Source organism: Ochotona curzoniae, unplaced genomic scaffold (genome assembly GCF_017591425.1).
Source record: "Ochotona curzoniae isolate NIBS_2020 unplaced genomic scaffold, NIBS_Ocur_1.0 contig_1, whole genome shotgun sequence".
Lineage (NCBI taxonomy): Eukaryota > Metazoa > Chordata > Mammalia > Lagomorpha > Ochotonidae > Ochotona > Ochotona curzoniae.
In genome coordinates, this window is record NW_024464918.1 from 42,603,007 (window position 1) to 42,624,356 (window position 21,350).

General features: G+C 57.5%; 1 protein-coding gene across 2 annotated transcripts in view; it reads left to right on the plus strand.

Annotated features, from left to right (window-relative positions):
- Window positions 1–20,722, plus strand: part of PDGFRB (platelet derived growth factor receptor beta) — a 32,793-nt gene extending 12,071 nt beyond the window's left edge. Inside the window, exons 2-23 of one of the 2 annotated variants that reach the window (XM_040977025.1) lie at window positions 3,086–3,131; window positions 4,062–4,385; window positions 5,154–5,420; window positions 5,909–6,036; window positions 6,156–6,330; window positions 6,787–6,979; window positions 7,499–7,614; window positions 8,809–8,932; window positions 9,349–9,560; window positions 11,018–11,112; window positions 11,904–12,036; window positions 12,382–12,486; window positions 12,745–12,855; window positions 13,835–13,994; window positions 14,877–15,037; window positions 15,590–15,708; window positions 15,916–16,038; window positions 17,316–17,427; window positions 17,788–17,887; window positions 18,436–18,541; window positions 19,285–19,517; window positions 20,539–20,722. In XM_040977025.1, coding sequence (XP_040832959.1) covers window positions 3,092–3,131; window positions 4,062–4,385; window positions 5,154–5,420; window positions 5,909–6,036; window positions 6,156–6,330; window positions 6,787–6,979; window positions 7,499–7,614; window positions 8,809–8,932; window positions 9,349–9,560; window positions 11,018–11,112; window positions 11,904–12,036; window positions 12,382–12,486; window positions 12,745–12,855; window positions 13,835–13,994; window positions 14,877–15,037; window positions 15,590–15,708; window positions 15,916–16,038; window positions 17,316–17,427; window positions 17,788–17,887; window positions 18,436–18,541; window positions 19,285–19,517; window positions 20,539–20,722 — 3,321 coding nt within the window. In that variant the 5' untranslated portion in view covers window positions 3,086–3,091. Of the gene's footprint in view, window positions 1–3,085; window positions 3,132–4,061; window positions 4,386–5,153; window positions 5,434–5,553; window positions 5,575–5,908; window positions 6,037–6,155; window positions 6,331–6,786; window positions 6,980–7,498; window positions 7,615–8,808; window positions 8,933–9,348; window positions 9,561–11,017; window positions 11,113–11,903; window positions 12,037–12,381; window positions 12,487–12,744; window positions 12,856–13,834; window positions 13,995–14,876; window positions 15,038–15,589; window positions 15,709–15,915; window positions 16,039–17,315; window positions 17,428–17,787; window positions 17,888–18,435; window positions 18,542–19,284; window positions 19,518–20,538 lie in introns of those variants that run through there. The other variant, XM_040977034.1, reaches the window with a different exon arrangement.
- Window positions 20,723–21,350: the final 628 nt, after the last annotated feature.

Consider the following 21,350-nt stretch of genomic DNA (forward strand, 5'->3'; position numbering starts at 1 on the left):
CCCCCTAAAGAAGGGATGTGGTCACAGGCAAGCCCCCCTCCCACCACCCTTGGTAACTGCCTGGGCCTCTCTGGGTGGGTGGTATCCACACAGCCTACAGGAAGCCCCAAGGGATCCATCTGCAGTAGGTGCACAACTGAGGCTACTAGGAAGTCACGTATGATGGCCTGGAAGGTCATGTCCGGGTGCCCTGTGTCCCACTGGTCCTCCAGCCTGTTGTCCATGCAGCCCCTCCCCTACCACCTCCTAACAGTTCATGTTACCACTTCATTTGGCTGAAAAGTCACCTGAATGCCTGTTGTCCAACTCCTAATTGTATGGATGGGGAACCTGGGGCCCAGAGAGGGAAATGACTTGTTCAGGTTCACACAGTAGGACAGGAAAATTCCATGCTTGCAATGAGAAGAGTTTGGGATTTTTCTATGACTCTGTGTTCAGGAATGTGGCTCTCTCCTTCCAACCAGCTCCTACTTCCTCAAGCCACCCTGATGGGAATGACAATGACTGGAAACTTCTCCCTGGCCGGGCATGTAGCCTTGTAGTGAAGATGCCAGAGTCCCACAGCACAGCACCTACATTTGATCCAGCTCTGGCTCCTGACTCCAGCTTCCTGCTAATGCAGAGCCTACGAGGTAGCAGGTGCTAGATCGACCTTGGCTTCCTGCTACCTATGTGGGAGACCCAGACTAGATTCCCAGCACTTGACCTCAGCCTGCTCAGGGTTGTTGCTGGTATTTGATGAGTGAACCAAGAACATTCTCTGTATCTAATAAATAAAAAGGCAGTGCTGCACAATCAGGAAAACTAACTTTTGAAGCCCATAACTTAAAAAATACTATTTATTTTACCTACTTGAGAGGGTGAGAGAGACCTTCTGTTTGCTGGTTCACTCCCCTACTGTTTGCAACACCCATGGCTGGACCAGGCTGAAGCCAGGAGCCCAGAACAACATTGGGGTTTGCCACATGGGTGGCAGAAGCCCAAGTGCTTGCTGCCTCCCAGGCACAATAACAGGAAGCTGGATTGGAAGCAGAGTAGCTATGACTTGAATCAAGGCTGCAGTGTGAGATGTAGCTGTTCCAAATGGCAGTTTGAGCTGCTGTCGTCCAGTGCCCACTCCAGGGATGGCTCTTGGCGATGACCGATCCACAGGTGAGGGGGCTGTGCGCTTTTCTACAGTGAGGCTGAGGATCCTTGTGTGGGAAAACATTTGCTTCCTAGCGAAGCCATTCCAGGGCCTCTGGGGTTCCATAGACTCCCTCCGCCTCTTTGCCTTGCCTGTCCCTTCCCACTAACCTACATGTCTGTTTTTGCTGTGCATCTGTCTCTCACTGGGCCTCCACTAATCACTTAAGAGTCCTTCCCAGCTCAGCAAGGTAGAGACTCCCCTAGTGGCAGGCCCAGCAGGCGAGGTCCTGGAGGAGAGGGAGCCCAAGTGGCATGCAGGAGCAGCTTGGTGGGGAGGAGAGTGGGAGGACCCACATGCCACGAGGGCCCTGCCTACACAGCCAGCCCAGCCTTCCCCAGCCAAGTCAGCCCCTCTCTGTGGTGACCTCTCATCTCCTGGCCAGGCGGCCAGATTCCTCCTTTATAATAATAAACAGTGTGGCCAGCCAGGGCGGCTGGGAAGGGGTGTGGGGGTGGGAGGCTGGGATCAGCCCCTCCCCCAGCCAGGACTGCTCATGATTTTCTTTGGCTGAGCTCTCTGGCAGCAAGCAGGGAGGAGCCAAAGGGGCACCACTGAGGGGCGGATGGACCCCTGGGGGCACTGCCGGCCTCCTGTTGGAGGAGGCCTGGCATCCATCTGAAGGGGCTGGGGTATACTGTGGAAAGGGCATCCACTGGATGGGTTGAGTAGAGAGAAGAAGACATAAAGGGACCCCCCAGGTAGGCTGGGTTGAAGGGAATGGGGTGCAAGCAGTAGAGGAGGGCAGATGTGCTAAGACAGGGCCCCTAGCCATGGACCCTCTGAACCAACCCTGGACTCTGTTTCCCCACCTTCCTGTTGCCTGCATGCAGCTCTGCTGGGTGGGACGCTGGCGATCACTCCATGGCCACACAGATGGCCACGGCACAAGATCCAGAGGGCCAGGGCTCCAACCCGGCTCCCCAGGCCTGGACTGGCAGCTCCCAGGGGTGAGCTGGGAGGTGGGGGTGAGCTGGGTGTCACCCTAGGGCAGTGCCAGGCCAGGCAACCCCAGAGAAGGCCAGAGCTGTGCCTCGCAGCATCAGGAGGTGCCTTGTGGCTGCATCCCGTGATTGCCGCCCACAGTTCTTGCCCTGTGACCTCTGTCTACCTCTGGCCTCCTTCTTGCTGATGCTGCACAGACCCTGGACTTGGTGGCTCTTGGTGGTTATGTGGGGTTCGAGGCAGGGACAGAAAGAGGACCTCCTGAGGTCAGCCCGCCTTGGGCCCTGCCTCTGCCTGTACTTCACACACAGTGTATCTCCTCCCATCTGTCCTCAATGCCTTAGTTTCCCCATCCACACACCAGGCCCTTGGCAGCCTAGCTAGGTTCCACAAGGTCCCCTCTTTCTTGGGCCTCCCTGTGCTGCTTGCTTGGGGCTGAGTCGGGGCAGGGGGGCTGAGCCCACCCACCACATTCCACAGCCCTGACAACCCCCCCTCCCCATTTCCCTTCCCACAGCAGCCTCCATTTCCTGTTGTGCTGGGGGAGCTGTGGGAGCCGCCTGGGCTTTCTGGCTTACCCTTCCTTCTCCTCTGGGCCTTTCATCACACTTTCCCAAATATTTGTCCTGGCAGATAGGGGCCTGGTATTGGAACTGTCACCCAGAGAACGGGCTGTCAGAGCCATCAGGCCCCTGCACACACTCCAGCCCAGCCTCTACAACCCCCTTGTTACCCTACCCCCACCCCATGCACAGGCAGGGAGACCAAAGCCTGTGAGAGGCAGGGGCAGGGTTGGAGACAGGGCCTGTGGTCAGGGGTACCCCTCAGCTTGGGCATGTGATTGATGTCTGACTTTAAGACTGTCGGACACATAGCCTGGGTGATCCTGGCTGGGGCTTACTGTTCAGTAGCCAGGGGCTAGGATGCGCCCTGAACACTGTGTTTAATCCACAGGACACCATGTGGCTTCTGGCTGAGATGCCAGCTCCGGGGCTCAAAGGTAAGTAGACTGGGGAGCCAGCCACCAAGCAGAGTCTTGAAGAGGGCAAGGTATAGGGTCCCAGAAGTGCTACTGTGTCCCTGAGCCATCTATGGGTTTCTATGGAAACCCTGGGACTGCCCACTGGCCGGGAGTAGAGAGACCCAACAGCTGACCTCTGCTTGTCCAGTGTCCTCAGCACAGGTCCTCTGGTTGGCGCTTTGCGGCTGTGCCCCACCCTCCACTTCTGCTCAGCCCAGGGTCTAGCCTGGTCCCTGCCTCCTGCTCCCTTCTCCCATCGACTCCCCTCATCTGCTGGAAGCCCCCAAGTCCCTCCCAGGGCCCCTCTCAGCATCCCTCCCTCCTGCCCACCCATGTCTACCTCGATCTTTAGGGCTTGGGCTGATCAAACGAGTGATGCACAGCCTGCCCAGCAAACTACCCACCTGTCTGGGCTGAGGGACATTTGTATAAGAAGAAGTCACAGACGGGAGGAGCAACTGCTGAGTACCCAGAGTCACCAACTCCAGGCGCCATCTGCTCTCATCCTGAGCACCTGACACCCTCTCTCCCAGCTCCTCCAAGGAGGCCAGCTGCGGGCCTTACAGGAACCTGGTCAGCTGCAGGGAGAAGGCACAGAGAGTGACCTGGGAAGCAATGCAGGAACCAGAGGCCTGGGGATTGTTTCCCGAGGATTTCCTGACACTTTCTCTAGCCTGCTGCCTGCGCTCAGCACTGCTGATGGCCACAGCAGCTGGCGGCCTCTGAGGCAGAGGCCAGGAGGAAGCCCAGGGGTCCTGGCACTGGATATGCAGGCCCCAGACCCAAGAAGAGGGGTGGGGAGGGACCCCAGTCTGGTGGGAGGCAAGCTCTTCACGACCTCCTTCCCGGGGTCAACTCAGAAGGGGCATGAGGCCCCAGTGCTGACCTGCAATACCTCCTGTCTCCAAGGCCAGTCGCTGCTGCTGTCCCTGCTATTGCTGCTGGGACCTCAGGCCTCCCAGGGCTTGGTCATCGTTCCTCCAGGACCAGAGCTGGTCCTTAACATCTCCAGCACCTTCACTCTGACCTGCTTGGGTTCAGCTCCAGTGGTATGGGAACGTATGTCCCAGGAGCCCTGGCAGGAAGTGACAGTGGATGAAGACGGCACCTTCTCCAGCATGCTGACCCTGGTCAACGTCACTGGGGCGGACACGGGCGAGTACTTCTGCACTTACAATGGCTCCCAGGGGCTAGACCCCAGCGAGCGAAAGCGGCTCTACATCTTTGTGCCAGGTAAGGACCCTGGCCTGTGTATATGCTGCCTCCTTTACTCTCTCTATCCATTGAAGGCATCAGGGAAAGCCCAGAGGAGGTTCCCTAATGTTGTGAAAGGCAGCCATGTTAAAAATGCAGAACTGCTGTGGCATCGAGTCTGACCCCAGGCCCGGGGTGGGATACGTGCCCACTCCCTGCCCCATCCCTGAGGGCTGTGTGCTCTCAGCTGGTTCCATTTTGCTCCTCTTGGTCCCCATAGCCCACTTTACTTTTCCCCAAAGCATTAGGTGCTGGCTGCACCTGAACCTGGGTTTTGCTCCTTTTTCGCCCTAGCGCTGTCACAATGGAGAGTATTAAAAAAGGGTGTCTGGAAGCACCAGGGGTGTTTGCCGTTGTTAACACAGCACCCCGGATTTATAATGAATAGAAATACATCAGATCTGGAGGGAGAGAAGCCCAAGGTCAAGAGGCTGGCAGCTAGGGAGGATATTCTTGCCATGGCATCCCATGGTGGGCCATAGAAGGGTCTGCAAGAGCAAGATGGTAACAGCACCAGTCCTCCTCGTGAAGGTGGGGCCCTTGTGGCCTCATCGCCTCTTAACAATCCCACATCAACCCGAGTTTTGGAGGAAACAAAAACATCCAAACTGTAGCATCACCTTTATTCTGTGTTGGGGCACCTGAGGGCCGGCATAGGGGTGAGAGCCAGCTCCGAGCACATAGCAAGTGGGAGGATAGCTAAGAACCCGGTGCCCCTGGCCTCTTTCCTGGCTCCCCCGCCGGCAGATCCCACCATGAGCTTCCTCCCCACGGAACCCGAGGAGCTGTTCATTTTCCTCACGGAGGTGACCGAGACCACCATTCCGTGCCGAGTGACGGACCCACGGCTTGTGGTGACACTGCACGAGAAGAAGGAGGATGTCCCGCTACCCATCCCCTATGACCACCAGCGTGGCTTCTCGGGCACCTTTGAGGACAAGACCTACGTCTGCAAGACCACCGTCGGGGACAGGGAAGTGGACTCAGATGCCTACTATGTCTACAGCCTCCAAGGTGAGCCCCCTTGGCCGGCCCGAGGTCCAGCAGAGGCAGGTCCAGCCCCCATCCCCTCCAAGTCTACAGAGCATTGGTTGCACCCTAATACACCCTTGGAAATGCGGTATGAGGAGAACAGATGCTCCAAGAGAGATGTTGGAGTTGGCCCGTGGTCCCAGAGCTGGGCTCTATCCATGCCTGGCAAAGGTACAGGCTCTCTGGGGCCAACAGAGTGGGGATCCCAGCTCCGCCATTTCCATCTGAATGACCATAGTCTCTCAGCCTGTTCCTCCTGTGTGAACTGGGAGTAGCAGTTAAAAGGCAAAGGAGGACGCTGCTCAGTTCAATCCCATTGGGTGCTTTTCCATCTAAAGAACAGAGATTTTCTGTGTTTGCTTACTCCCCTTCCCAGTGTCTGAGCAGTCCTTGAATGGATTCACCCAGTAGGGATCGGGTGAATGACCGTCTTTCATTCAGTCCTCTCTGGACCCGTGTCTCTCCTGCAGTGTCATCCATCAATGTCTCGGTGAACGCGGTGCAGACTGTGGTCCGCCAGGGTGAGAACATCACCATCATGTGCATTGTGACCGGCAACGAGGTGGTTAACTTTGAGTGGCGGTACCCCCGCCAGGAGGTAATGCAGGCCCCGGGCTGGGAGGAGGGTGGGGCCAGGCAGGGATGGGAGCCGCAGCTTGCTGACTTCTCATGGGCCCCCTGTTTTGGTGTGGGGGATTGCCTCACTGTTACCTGCAGAGTGGACGGCTGGTGGAGCCAGTGACTGACTTCCTGTTTGATGTACCCTCCCACATCCGCTCCATTCTGCACATCCCCAATGCCGAGACGGGCGACTCGGGCACCTACGTGTGCAACGTGTCAGAGAGCGTGAACGACCACCGGGATGAAAAGGCCATCAATGTCACTGTGGTTGGTGGGTGTCTTGGGCTCTGTCCCCACCCCCCAGTCTGGGCTGGACACAGAGAACAGGCGGCCATCCTCCATGCCAACTGAATCCCCCCAAAAACCGAAGGGCAGTGTTAGACCCAAATCTGCCCCTCATCCCAACCTACTCGTTTTGCCTAACCAGAATTCCATTTCCAATGTGATCTCTAATCCCAACCACCAGGCAGCCCCCTCCACCAAACAAGCTTAGCTGAGACACAGAATCTCAGCTGCAGGCCCAGCCTCAAAGCTGGTCCCAACATCAGTAACCCCAAGTTCCACCTTAGCCTGCATCCCGGCTTGCTTTGCATCCACAGTTGTAGAGCATGCATTTCCACCTCCAGAAGGCTGCATTCCTTGGGTGCTCCACTGATGCCCCATTCCTGGGAAGTGCTGCCCCATGGGTAGCCAGTGGGGCCCTGCCCTGACAGCCTGCCCCTTGCAGAGAGCGGCTATGTGCGGCTGCTGGGAGAGCTGGGTGCACTGCAATTCGCTGACCTGCACCGGAGCCGTACGCTGCAGGTGGTGTTCGAGGCCTACCCTCCACCCACTGTCCTGTGGTTCAAGGACAACCGCACCCTGGGCGACTCCAGTGCCGGCGAGATCGCCCTGTCCACACGCAATGTGTCAGAGACCCGGTAAGCAGCAGCTTGAAAATGTAGGCCTGACCTTCCCAGAGAGCCTGCTTCAGGTCATGCGTCCTGCAAGGCACTGAGGCTGCAGCAGCCATCAGAGCAGGGTCATCCTTCCTTGGGCGTCCCGCCTGCAAGGGAACAAAGACGCTGGCCACGTGGTCACCCTGTTCCTAAGTTAACCTTGCTATGAGCAGGACAGGGGCAGAGAAGGGGCAGGCAGGCTCTCCCTGCCTCCTGGAAGCACCTGAGCTAGACACTAGCAGATGTTGGTGGGGAATAAAGCATGTCAGGAAGGGGAGGAAGGCCCTCTCCACACCTCCCAGCCCCCTCCCAGTCCCTCCCAGTCCCTCCCAGTCCCTCCTTGGCCTCCCTCTTGTTCCAATGGCTGCACTGCTAACACCTGTGTGATCCCCAGGGTTGTATTTTCCTGTGTGTACAGGGGAGTTGTGGGGGCCAGGGGATGGGGCTGGGGGAGTTCTTCTATCCTGACAGCTGGTCCTCCTGGCCTGTGCTGCACCCTAGGTATGTGTCAGAGCTGACACTGGTGCGGGTGAAGGTGGCAGAGGCCGGCAAATACACCATGCGTGCTTTCCACGAGGACGCCGAGGCCCAGCTCTCCTTCCAACTGCAGGTCAATGGTGAGTGAGGGGTGCCCCTAACCCCCTGCCCCTTCCTGCACTTCTCTCCCCCACCCACAGAGGGAGCAGGAGAGGAAGGCTGGAGCTGGGGAGACTCTGTAAACCAGGCATGTCCTTTCTGTGGGCCTCAGCTTCCTCATCTGTCCGAGACAGCCCTAAGCCCACTAAGTATTCCAGAAACCGCAGGCATCTGTGTTCTGAAGTTGTCCATTTTGTTCCTTGCCTCACACTCATGCAGTACCATGACTCAGTAGGCATTTCCTGAGCAGCCACACTCTGTTTGCGGTTCCTGAGGCCCAGCTTCTGTGTCCTGCCTCTCCTAGCAGGAGAAGAAAACATTAAAGCAGAAGGGAGGATGCCTGAGATTGCTGTAGGTTACAGAGTAGCAAGCAGCCTGGGAGAAAGAAAAGGCAGAGTAGGAGGGATTGAGAATGTTGGGCATAGGCGGGCCTCAAGGAGGAGGTGACTTTTGCTCAACCACTCTAAGTCGGTGAGGGGATTGGCCAAGTGGATATTTGGGGAAAGGGTATTGCATGCAGGACCGAGGAAGCCAGAGCAAGGGCACAAAGACCTGTATGGCCAGGACAGAGGGACATGGAGGGAGATAGGAAGTGAGGTCGGGGGTGGGGGGTGAGGGTGTGTGTGTGTGTGTGTTGGGGTGAGAGGGAGGGCAGGTTCCCATGAGCCTGGCCTGGCTTGACTGTGCCTGAGATGAAGGGCCGACGGATAGGTCTGAGTCGAAAGATGACGGGATAATGACTTCATGTTTTGTCTGTTGGCTCTCCCAGAATAAACTTCTTTTGAAAGGCAAAATGGAACCTCTCAATGGCAGATGGAAAATCAGCATCACATGTCATAAATAAAAGGCAGCCCCTAAAATAAACTCAGAGAAAAAAAAAGCCAGTGCGATTGTTGCTCTGGGAGCTTGGCTGCCCCTTCTTGTTAAAAGGGGAGATTAGCAATCTCAGAGAGGCGCTGGAGACGCAGCAGCCCCTTCCTAAGGCCTCCCTTTGGAAGTGCCCTGTGCGGGTGGGGAGCCCTCCTGGGGCTTCAGGCTCACCTACAGCCAGCTACCTTGCCTTCTTCCCCCAGGAGAGGGTGTGGCCAAGTCCCCCGCTAAGAGCCCTTCCTGCTAACTGAGTGGGCTGACCCCCCGCCACCCTACCTCCTGACCCTGTCCCCCTCTCTGTGCAGTCCCTGTGCGTGTGCTGGAGCTGAGTGAGAGCCATCCCGCCAGCGGGGAGCAGGTAGTCCGCTGTCGCGGCCGAGGCATGCCTCAGCCAAACGTTACCTGGTTCACCTGCAGAGACCTCAAAAGGTGAGCAGACCTTGGCCAGCCTCTGTCCTGCCCTTCCCTCTGCCCCAGCTTACAGCTGTATCCTAAAAGGATTGCCACCTCCTTGAACCCTACGTGATTTATTTACCTTTGCGCCTTTTCCTGGCCTTGACCCCCAAGTGCCCCCCCTCCCCGACACCTCCCCAGACCAGGGCCGATTCTTACATGCTGCATGGAGGGTTGAGTTCAGCTTCTGCCTCTAGTTCTGACATACCCCCTGTTGTGTGACCCCGCGAGGTCAAGCCAGAGTGGACTTTGCAATCTTGGAATTTTCTGTTGTAGAGTGAGATCGCCCCCTGCTGGTCATTTGAGAGAGCCCGGTGCTCAAGCCCTAGGTAGGGAGTTGGATTGGGAAAGCATGGACTGGACACGGCTACCACTCACGACTCAACTTGCAGGTGCCCCTCTGAGCTGCCGCCCACACCGCTGGGAAACCGCTCAGAGGATGAGAGCCAGCTGGAGACCAACGTGACATACTGGGTGGAAGAGCAGGAGTTTGAGGTGGTGAGCACGCTGCGCCTGCGCCGCGTGGACCAGCCCCTGTCTGTGCGCTGCATGCTGCGCAATCTGCGGGACTACGACAGCAAGGAGGTCACCGTGGTGCCGCATTGTGAGTCCCCCAGCCTCGGCGGGGCCGCTGACCAGCCCCCACCCTCCGCAGCCTCCCTGCCGGCCCTGTGACTCTGCCCGTGTGTCTGCATGTCCGTGAGCAGCTGCGAGCATTGCGAAGCTGGTTGGCATTCCCATGTGCCACGTGGGATGGACACACACACGTGTGGGCAAGCATGAGTCTATAAACGGTGTATGAGAAACAGTACCGTGTTTGTGCTGTGTGTAGCTTGTCTGTGCGTTGTGTGCCACGGGTGTAACCTTTCCATGTGCAGATCTGTGAACTGGCTGCTGCGAGGCACCCGATGCCTAGAGACACATGTGTGAAGCTAGCAAGTGGGCATGCATGCAGGATGCCTGGCCAGCTGTGCCAGCTGCTCTGTGTGTGTGTGTGTGAATGTCAGTGTGAGCATGCCTAGTCCCTGGACAGTCTTGTACATGTTCGTGCCTCTGTGTGCGCGGCCCTGCTTCCTGGTGCATCTGCCCTATGATGGATGGATGAATTTCCTACTGCCCATTCTTCCACATATGCTCACGTGTCCCTGAGCAGACAGTGTGGACAACTGGCCTGCTGACCAGCTCTGAGCAGAGGTTAAAGCTGTCGTGTGATGCGTTTGAGGGGGTATCATGTACCCTTCACGGGCAGTGGGAGTGTGTGGAGAGAGGTTCCCCTTAGAGAGATGGGGCAAGCTTCCCAGGGCAGATGTGTGGCTGGTGCAGAGTGATGTGGGCCTGGTCCCTGAACAGGAAACCCCGGGAGGAGACCCCACCCCCACCAGGGGAGGCAGGACAGGGTTCTCTGGGAGTAGAGAAGGGCAAGGGCAGGGAAAGTCTCCAGGGGTTATAGTGTATGAGTGCACAGTGGGCAGGGCTGGGTGGTGAGGGTCTGGCAGGGGTAGATGTGGAGAGGTGGGAAGGTATACAGAGCAAGCATAAAGGAGACTTGAGGCTTGGGGGTCCCAGGGTGGAGCCTGTGTTTCATGAGGGGCCCTGGTGGATGCACTTCACAGTGACGGTCATCACCACCCCATCCCCTGGGCTCTGGCGGCCATGGGTACAGCCTCCTGCTCACTTAGGCCATTGGCCACTGGGTCAGGCATGGCTGGCCAAGTATACAGGCATGGCTTCAGAGGGGAGTGAGCAGGGTCTCTCAGCTGCATGGGCAGTCCAGGTCATGGACAGGACAGAGGGGAGGGTTCTGCACGTAGTCTGGGGCTGCTCAGAAAGGCCGGGCTAACCCTGGCAAGGGTTAGCAAGGGCTGAAGGAAGTGGAGGCCGGCAGGGATGTAGGATGGGTACTGAGGGTTCTAGGGGTGTCTGCTAGAGAAGCCAATGGTGTGGCCCCTAGCCAGAGGCTGCGAGACTGACATGCTGGGCGGGGCAGGGGTGGGAGATGACCTGCAAGGCCGTATGCCCAGGCCCTGCTTGCTGATGGCCTACTCTGCTCACTGCCTCCAGCTCTGCCCTTCAAAGTGGTGGTGATCTCAGCCATCCTGGCCTTGGTGGTGCTCACGATCGTCTCCCTCATCATCCTCATCATGATCTGGCAGAAGGTGAGCCCCACCCCAGCCTGGCCTGGCATGGGCCCTTCTGGAAGATTGCATGATTGTGACCGCATGTGGGCCCAGGGTGGAGCTCAGGCTGGGATTTCTGCAGAATGTCACTGGGTGTCTGTGCTGTCTCCACCGCCAGCAGCCCAGCCTAGTCTGCCCAAGCCAGCCAGGCCTTCCTGCCCTGACTGCGTCTCCCCAGCACCCCTGCTCAGGCATCATCCCTCTCTTCCCAGGGCATGGCCCCTTTGGGGGGACCACATGGGCTTCAGGGTGCTTCCAGCCACCACGGGGCCTTCTGGAGTCCACTCTGTTCATCCTGCCAGTGGTGTTTCAGTGCTTGAAGATCCCTGATTCTGTCTTCCTGGTCTAGTTTTGTGATCTCTGCATCCTACTTTTCCAACATCCTGAGCTGCCTGTTTGACTAACCCAGCCTGGGAGGACCTGTGTGCAACCAAGAGAGCCCCCTCTCCTTTGTGCCACTTTCTGGGGCTGTCTGCACCTGCCCTCCCTTCTGAGGAGCAGCTGGGGCTCTGAGAGAAGCTGGTTCTGGCAAAGGAAACCCTGCTCCCAGCTGCTCCTTGGCTTGCCAGCTCCCCCAGGCTGCTCTGTCATGGCTCCACTGGGCCCCACTGGCATTGGTGCAGCTGACTGCTGTGCGACTTGAGATACGATGCTGCCCCTTTCTGGACTCCAGGGTCTCCTGTGTTGTGTGTTGTCTCCGGGGCTGGTCTGGTGGGCTTCAAGGTCGAGACCACTGCCTTGACGTTCCCTTCCTGGTCTTGGTCCTGCAGAAGCCACGCTACGAGATCCGGTGGAAAGTGATTGAATCTGTGAGCTCTGATGGCCACGAGTACATCTATGTGGACCCCATGCAGCTGCCCTATGACTCCACGTGGGAGCTGCCGCGGGACCAGCTTGTGCTTGGTCAGTAACTGCCTCTGGTGTGAGGGTCACGGACGAGGTCCTGAGACTCTGAGACCCCTTTAAGGCAACGGAACATGCCCAGCTTCATCCAGCTTGGGAGGCTGGGGTGGGGGGCACCCAGGGAAGCAGTATGCCCTTGAGGTGGGAAAGGGAACAGAAAGCAGGCAGCACTTAAGTGAGACTCCAGGAAGGACTGGGAGGGATTGTGGCTTCTGGAAATTCCTCGAAGGAAGCTGTTAAGTCCAGAGTGATGGCAGGATTGTCCAGGTTGGCTGGGGAGGATGGGCTGGGTGGGTGGTGCATCTTCTAGGTGGGCCACGAGCTGAGGGGTCGTATCTCCCACAGGACGCACCCTCGGCTCTGGAGCCTTCGGGCAGGTCGTGGAAGCCACGGCCCATGGCCTGAGTCATTCGCAGGCCACCATGAAGGTGGCTGTGAAGATGCTGAAATGTGAGTTCTGGGGACCCTCTAGGCGCGTTCAGTCCCAGGATTAACAGTGCAACCACCATAGCCTCCAGGGCTGCTTACCCTGGCCTGCTTGCTCCGCTTCTCCTTCCCGCCTCACCACCCTCCTTCCCCTCCCTAGACTGCAGCTCCTCCCAGGCCTCAGCCACTTGGGTCTCCCAGCATGGGGAGGGTCAGGAGAGGTGCCTGGGGGACAGCCACAGAACCCCAGTGACCAACCAGGCCTGGGGTCCCTCCCCTCAGCCACAGCCCGGAGCAGTGAAAAGCAAGCCCTCATGTCGGAGCTGAAGATCATGAGTCACCTCGGGCCGCACCTGAATGTGGTCAACCTGCTGGGGGCCTGCACCAAAGGAGGTACCAAACCCACGCCCCGGAGAACTCGGGCAAGACACTTGGTTTCTCCCACCCTCAGATAGGTCATGGAAATCCAGGACACTCGAGCTGGAGGGTCCCCACCCACCCCAGCACGCACCCTCACTTCACAGTCCCAGACAGCAAAGATCTGGAAACTGACCAAATCAAAACCACTTTCACAGTCATTTCCAAATCCAGGTGTCTGCCGATTTTCTTTTCACGGTGTATTTTGCAAACTGTGAGCTGTAACAGTGACCCTTGGATGAGGTATATGAGGCTACTTCAGAAAGTTTGAGGAGAACACAGTACAATGATAGGTTTATTTTGGTACAAAAATTCTGACTTCCCAGTGTAGTTCTATCAGGTGTATCCATTTCCCGTTAACTTTTGGGTACCCACCGTTAGAGGCCACCGGAGTGCTTTCTTTTAGATCCAGGAAGAGTCTCTCTCTGGCTAACTGTGTTTATTTGAAAGTCAGACTGGCAAAAAAAAAAAAAAGTTATGACTATCTGCAGCTGTGTGTTATGCTATTTGGGATTTTCCTTGTTATTGTGTAAGCAAAACAAAATACAGAAGTAAGTTGCGTGCTCAGGCTGCCGTAGAACCTCCGTGATCAGTCATTTTAAAGTTTTGTTTTCATCAGTGTCTTCAAGTTCTTCCTGATTGAGTAAATGCATTGAATTGCCCATAACCCGTAAGCTAAGCATGCTAAATAGTTTCCCTGATTTGCCAACGGGCTCCGTCGTCAGCTTTGGTTTGAAAACACATCGGTGACAGTGTGCTCGACACGTGCCTTGCAGATAGAAACATCTCATTCATCCTTTGGGTGGGCATTGTCTGCCCCATTGAACAGATGTGCAAACTAAGTACCAGGGAGACTAAGGACCTTGCTTCCAGTCACTGCGGCAGGAAGGCAGCCCAGGTCTCCTCCATCAGTCCTGTTCCTGGCATCCTGACCCTGAGCCTGGTCCCTCTGCAGGCCCCATCTACATCATCACCGAGTACTGCCGCTATGGCGACCTGGTGGACTACCTGCACCGGAACAAGCACACCTTCCTGCAGCACCACTCTGACAAGCGCCGCCCGCCAAGTGCCGAGCTCTACAGCAATGCCCTGCCCATTGGCCTGCGCCTGCCCAGGTGCCCTGAGTTGCAAATGGGGGTTGGCACCTGCTTGCTGCCTCCTCTTACAAGAGAGGAAGCGGGAGAACATCAGGAAAGTGGTGGTGGTGGTGGTGGGTGCCATGGCTGTTGGATAGGTTTCTAGGCCACTTAAGGGAATGACAGGAGTGCCACCCACTGACTGTGCCAGTGTGCCAGGCCCTGTGCCATGCCATCTGCAAACCTGACCCAGCATACTGGCCTTGTGCTGTGCATGTCTTGCTGTCCTGCCTCGGGGCACACAGAGGGCAGCTGCTGGGGTGGGGTGAGAACCAGGCCTCGGAGTGGCAGCAGCTTCCTGTTTCCTTCCCCCCTGGCCCTCCCCCGTGCCCCTCCAGCATCAAGCTCCCAGTTTCAAAAAGACTGCATATGAGTTCTTTTGCCGATCACCTCAGTAAAGACAAGAGAAACCCCAGAAAGCAGGCAGAAGACAGGAACACTCAGCCCAACCGCTGGCTCTGTTTCCTTCCTGTCTTCCTACCCAGTGAGACACGCATGCCCAGCCACACAGCTCATGGGGCACCGAATGCTGGCAAAATCCCAAGACTGGGCTGTGCCACCCACGCAAGGCTGTGGCTGGCCCGCCTGGGGCCCAGGGCGTGGTAGTGCTGTAGGGCCTTACGAAGGTACCTCCTTGCACATGCAACTGTTGTAGCCCTTTTTGCCACCCGGGGCAATAGCTGCCTCTCGTGGGAGCTCCCTGAAGATGCCTGCTAGGGCAGATGTGGGGTTGAAAGGGCAGATCTGTGGCCATTTCCACAGGGGCCCATTGAAGGAGAGTGAATGACACAAGGCCAGCGAGGGGCAGCAGGGGGAGCAGGGAAAGCCTGAGGTCTCTCCTACAATGTCCTCTGCCTCCAGCCACGTGTCGCTGACGGGGGAGAGTGACGGTGGCTACATGGACATGAGCAAAGATGAATCGGTGGACTACGTGCCCATGCTGGACATGAAAGGAGACGTCAAATACGCAGACATCGAATCTTCCAACTACATGGCCCCTTATGATAACTACGTCCCCTCTGGTGGGTGGACATGGCATCCCCCCATGTGCCGGGACATGGGGAGGCATGCCCCTCAGTTTCTCATATGCCCAGCCTCATATGGTCGCTTGGGAGGAAAGTGGCCGTATGTCCGTTTCGTGGATGTGGGCACTGAGGCCGGTCACCTGCCCACAGCTGATACTTAGTGAATCCTAGTTTTGAGTTCAGAGGAGTAAAGGGCTGGGGTGGGAGCCTGGGGTGGGGGGTGGGCAGCACAGGACCTCCTGAGGCTTAGGAGCAGAATGATCTGTCCACAGCTACCCCCTGGGTTGTGCTGGTTTCCCCTAGAAGCAAGCAGGCCAGGCTGAGCAAGGGTGACCCCGGGCTAACACCAAGGACAGCACGGATGAAGTGGGTGTGGCTTAGGTTAAATAGCAAGAGGCCCAGTCTGCTCTCAGGCAGACCTTCATGTTGGGTAACCAGTGCCTGGGGCCCTCACTCCCAGGAGCCACCCAAGGGCAGGGGTCTTCTGGTGGTAGGCCATGAGGCGACCTGGGATGGCCATGACCCTCTGTGCACCCCCTGTCCACACAGCCCCCGAGAGAACCTACAGGGCAACTTTGATCAATGAGTCCCCTGTGCTCAGCTACACGGACCTCGTGGGCTTCAGCTACCAGGTGGCCAACGGCATGGAGTTCCTGGCCTCTAAGAATGTACGTGTGGTCTTTGGGTTGGGGGAGGGGGCTCCCCACATGGCCAGAATCCTCCAAGTTCAGGGCCCCATCCAATGCCTACAGCCCCTCTGTTGGGATGGGGAGGGGTGGGCGCTTACCCCCTGTATGATGATGATGTATTTTCTGCAACGCCTCGATGGAGAGGGCCTTCCCCCTTACAACTGTCCCTGCTGCTCCTGCCCCCAGTGCGTCCACCGAGACCTGGCAGCCAGGAACGTGCTCATCTGTGAGGGCAAGCTAGTCAAGATCTGCGACTTTGGCCTGGCTCGAGACATCATGCGGGACTCGAACTACATCTCCAAAGGCAGCGTGAGAGCCTTTTCAGGGCCCCTGGGAACTGACTCCCTCTGTGTGCCTATGGCTCTTGGGTTTGGTGTGGGGCTCTTGTGTCCTGTCCTTGTCCAGCCATGATGGGTTGGGCCTGCCCAGATGTGTAGGAAGGGACCGGAAGGGAAGCCACCCAGTTGAGCCTGGAGCAGGAGATGAGGAAGATAGATGTTTAGCTAGATACGGCCAGGGGAGGCAGGAAGAGGAAAAAGCCCAGGTGATACTGGACAACAAATACAGGTTGCAGGCAGGAGCTGGTTAGTCACAAGGTGACCATCCAGAACCAGTATTTGGGCTGGCAGTTACAGCACCACTTGGCATGCCCCCATCTAGGACCGGAGTGCCTGCTTCTGGCTCTGCTGTTGATTCTAGCTTTGTAACAATGGGCACCCTGAGAGCATGTGACAGTTTAAGTAGTTGGGTCCCTGCCATGCTTGAGGGAGATTAAGGCTCCCAGCTTTGACCCCTGACTCAGGGCCATTGCAACATGCTCTGTGTCTGCCTCTCAAATAGACACAATTATTGTTATTATTATTTTAAAGATTTATTTTTGTTGGAAAGCCCGATATACATAGAGCAGGAGAGACAGAGAGGAAGATCTTCTGTCTAATGATTCACTCTCCAAGAGGCCGCAATGGCTGGAACTGTGCCAATCCAAAGCCAGGAGCCAGGAGCCTTTTAGGGTCTCCCATGTGGGTGCAGGGTCCTAAGCGGGTGCAAGGTCTCAAGGCTTTGGGATGTCTTCTACTGCTTTCCCAGGCCACAGGCAGGGAGCTAGATGGGAAGCAGGGACACCAGGATGAGAACCAGTGCCCAGATAGGATTCTGGTGCATGTAAAGCGAGGACTTTAGCTGCTAGGCTACTGCACCTGGCCCTAGTATTATTATTTTTTTAATATGTCCATCCTGCCTCCCGTACATCTCCTCACTTTGCTGGAGTGGAAAGCAGCCAGGATGAGAGCTAGGCGATGCTACCTTGGCATGTCTCTGGCTTCCCTAACATCTACCCACCCTCACCTGTCTCTCCAGGCAGCCCCACTGGGCTGGGGAAGAGAGTGATGGGGGCTGGCAGTCATGTTCTGGGAGGAATTTAAGACCCTGAAACTTGGCTCCACCCAGTGAGCAAGGAGCCAGCTTTCAGGTCCTCCAAGGGTTTTGTGATGGGTACAGGCATTTGGTGCCCCAGAGCCCCAGGCCTCCTGCTTTTGCCCTATGCACTGTACCCTCCGTGCACTCAGCCCATCCCCACCTGCCCACAGACCTTCCTGCCTCTGAAGTGGATGGCCCCAGAGAGCATCTTCAACAGCCTCTATACCACGCTGAGCGACGTGTGGTCCTTCGGGATCCTCCTCTGGGAGATCTTCACCCTGGGTAGGTACCCCTCTTGTCACAGCCCCCCGGTACATTGTCCACCCAGCCATGGGACAGGCTCTGGGTCAAGCTCTGCTGCCTACTCCTTGCTGTGTAGCCCCTGGCTGTCTCCCTGGGGAACGCCTTTATCTCTGCATGTGGCTGTTGGGGGAGGGCGGGCTTGGGCAGTGACAACGCAAGAGCCCTGTTGGGCCAGGTGTTCTTGGAGTCTCTGTTCTGGGGAGGGTTGCAGCCCCCATTTCCCAGTGCCAAGGACCCATCCCTTTAACCCCCCTGGGGGCCACCAACCTGCCCCTTGGTACCTGGTAGAGGAAGAGGGTCCCTCAAGCCTGTGGGTCCTCTGTCTCTGCTCCTCGACAGGTGGCACACCGTACCCAGAACTGCCAATGAATGAGCAGTTCTACAACGCCATCAAGCGGGGCTACCGTATGGCCCAGCCTGCACACGCCTCTGATGAGATGTAAGTGTGGCATCCCTCCTGCCCCATTGGTGCGAGCCACAGATACTCAGCTTTCACTGACTTAGGCCAAAGACAGAGCCCTTGGCTCAGAGACAGGGAAATGTCTAAGCCACTGTGGAGCAGGGTGTTGGGCTGCCCCAGCCCTTGGCTTTGCTCTGCTTTCTTCTGTGCTGGCATCCTTTCCAGGCTGACCCCACCACTCCCTGTCTGACTGCTGGCATTGTAGCTCCAGCGAAAAGTCACAGAGCCAACATTTCCTGGGCCCAGCCAGGTTCATATGCCATCCAGAGCTTGCCACTGAGCAGAGAGAGTGACGGCTGCTACGGGCCGAACTCATGGGCTCCTTGAGTTGTGGCTGATGCCATGTGACTGCACAGAAGAGGGGTACCTGGGGGACAGCCACAACGATCACAGGAAACGGCATCTGCCCATCACCCTGCCCTCTCCCTGCCCTGGCTGCCTTGTTCCCAGAGGTGCCAGCCTCCAGCCCCCACCCCAGCCCAGCCTAGCCCTTCCCCTGCACCCTAAGCCCATGTCTCTCTCCCCAGCTATGAGATCATGCAGAAGTGCTGGGAAGAGAAGTTTGAGATCCGACCCCCTTTCTCCCAGCTGGTGCTGCTTCTCGAGAGACTGCTGGGCGAGGGTTACAAAAAGGTAAGTTGAGGCAGGGTTAGGGATCCAGAAGTCAGCTGACAAACCCACGGCTGTGTGTTTGGAGGAAATGCCAGCCATTTCCTGCTCTGGGCATGGGTTTCTCTACTACAGCTGCTGTGAAGGAGTGGCCAGGAGCAATGAGCTGCCTGGGTTTTGGGGGCACAGAGAGCTCTACAGTGGAACCCCATGGGGGTACTGGTTGACTTGACGTGGAGAGGAGGTCATGCACCCCTGCTGAGGCCTGTGCATCCATGCCAGATTCTGGGGCTCCTTCAGAAGTGGGAGCACCGCCCCCCAGGGCTAGAGGACCACTGGCAGCCTGGCCATATGGGCACACAGAGCTAGGAGGACCCTGAGACCATGCTTGTATACCACAGGTGACAGGGTGAGGAGGAGAAGCCCAGACACAGCCCCACCTCCCTTAGGTCCCTTCCTCACTGCACACCCCAGGACCAGGAGGTGGAGGGGAGTCCTCGTCATTTCATGGTGAGGGAGACTGAAGACCATTAGAGCTGCCAGCTGCCCTGCTGTGGGGCAGAGGCAGGGTCTCAGGGGCTGTCTGCCCCTGCTTCTCTCTGAGCCATCCTCTGGGAGCAGCCAGGAGGAGAGCCAGGGCTGCTTGGCTGAGTGATTTTGAGCAAGCCTCCTCTCTCCCTGAGCCCCAACGACCTGTGTACACTGATGTCTGAAGCCATCTCTGTTTCTCTCTCCTCTCCCCTCCTACCCTCTGCCTGGCGGAGCAGAAGTACCAGCAAGTGGATGAAGAGTTTCTTAGGAGCGACCACCCAGCCATCCTCAGGTCTCAGGCTCGCTTGCCCGGGTTCCATGGCCTCCGGTCCCCCCTGGACACCAGCTCTGTCCTCTACACGGCCGTGCAGCCCAACGAGGGTGACAACGACTACATCATCCCCCTGCCAGACCCCAAACCCGAGGTTGCTGATGAGGGCCCCCTGGAGGGCTCCCCCAGTCTTGCCAGGTAGCTGCAATACACATACACAGTGTGTATGGCCATATGTCTGTGCATCCGTGTAGGGACGGGCTGGCTCGAGTGTACGTGGCCCAGGGGGAATGCTTATTCCAATGAATGAACATGACCAAGAAGCCCACTCATGGCACGTTGGATGCCATCAGGTGCCAAATGAGTCCCAGAAGGGGGCGGGGCTCGTTTGCAAGTACTGTACATTAAGGGTGCCCCGATAGGTCCTGTGCCAGCCTGAAGGAGCAGGACTCCCAGCACCATGGTCATAGCTATGGGGTCATGGTCAGGCTGAGGCCTATGGTTTGACCTCCAGCAACAGGCCCTGAGGCCCCCTGAGAGCCCAGCCTGGCTGAAAAGGCAGCTCTAGGAGCTCAGGCTGGACCTGAGACATGGAGGAAGCTGGTCATCTTCCTCTTACCTTGGGATGCAGGGAGGCCTGGCTGTTGCCTGGAATTGACCTGGAGACAGGATCTGCCCTCAGCTAAAGTTGAGGGCTGCCCACCCCAAGACCAGGTCCAGCCCAGGGTGATGTGGGAGAAGGCTTCTCCCCTGCAAGCCTCAGTTTGGGCACAGGCACAGGTGGCACACGCAGGCCTGAACAGGCAAGCCCTACAGACCTCTCGGCTGGGCCCAGAGAGGAGACTAACAACCCAAGGCTCCAGGGAGATGGCACAGAGGAGTCACAGAGGTCAGCTAGCGAGGGGTGTGAATGCTGGCGCAGCGCTGCCCCCTTAGGCAAGTGGGAGCCCTGATTCCATCTTCTGTCAAGTGAGGACAGGCTAGATGCTGCTGGTTGAGAAGGAACTCTGGAGTCCATTGCACACACTCGGGGCTCACCTGCTGTGTGATATGAGCTGAGGATGACACCTCTCTGAGCCTCCTGGTATGACCCCTGCATAGTCTTGACGAGGACTGCATGAGCAGAAGTGTTCCAAATAGGAGCATAGGAAACTCATAGTGAGTGTCATCTGCCTGTTCCTGTGTCACCTCCTGACCCTCACTCACCTCCTTCCTCCAGCTCCACCCTGAATGAAGTCAACACATCTTCTACCATCTCCTGCGACAGCCCCCTGGAGCCCCAAGAAGAAGCAGAGGCCGAACCACAGCTGGAGGCCTGCGTGGAGTCTGAGCCCAAAGTGGAACAGCTGCCGGATTCTGACTGCTTCGGGCTGCGGGCTGAAGTGGAGGACAGCTTCCTGTGAGGGGGCTGGCCCCCAACTCTGCCCAGCCTGGAGCACCCCCTTCTGCCTCCCAGCATTCAGTAGTACCTGCTAGCCTGATCTGGCTCAGCTGGGCCTCTTACCTAGCAGGTGCCTCCCGCCAAGCTGGTCTCCTCTGGGAGTCTCTGCCCCTGACATGCTGTGCCTTAGACCCTGGGGCTGGCTTGGGAGGCAAGAGAACTGGTATATGGGGAGGGGGCGGGGCGTGACCAGCCCTCTGTCCCTGGGGAGGCCACAGGGACTCTGTTTCCCCACCTGGGTGACGGCAGAGTCAAGCGTGAATGCCCATGGTCTGGGCCTGTTTTTGTGGAGGGCAGGTAGGGAGGTGGGAATTCCTGTGGTGGATGAGGCACAGAGCCCACTTGTTTGGTCCCACTAACTGGCCCATATGGGGCAGCAGCCATTTCCTTGCACTTTGATCCACCCCAACTGGGAAGGACCACCTGCTACAGCATCACCTCCTGGCTGAGGAGCTCGAGCCTGCCTTATACAATGGTACTCCCCTTCCCCATCAGCAGACCCCTCCCCAGGTCCGAGCTGGTCTGGGGCCTTCTGAGCTTAATGAAAGCTGTTGATTAACGCTGGGGACTGAGCCAAGGACAGGAGCCCC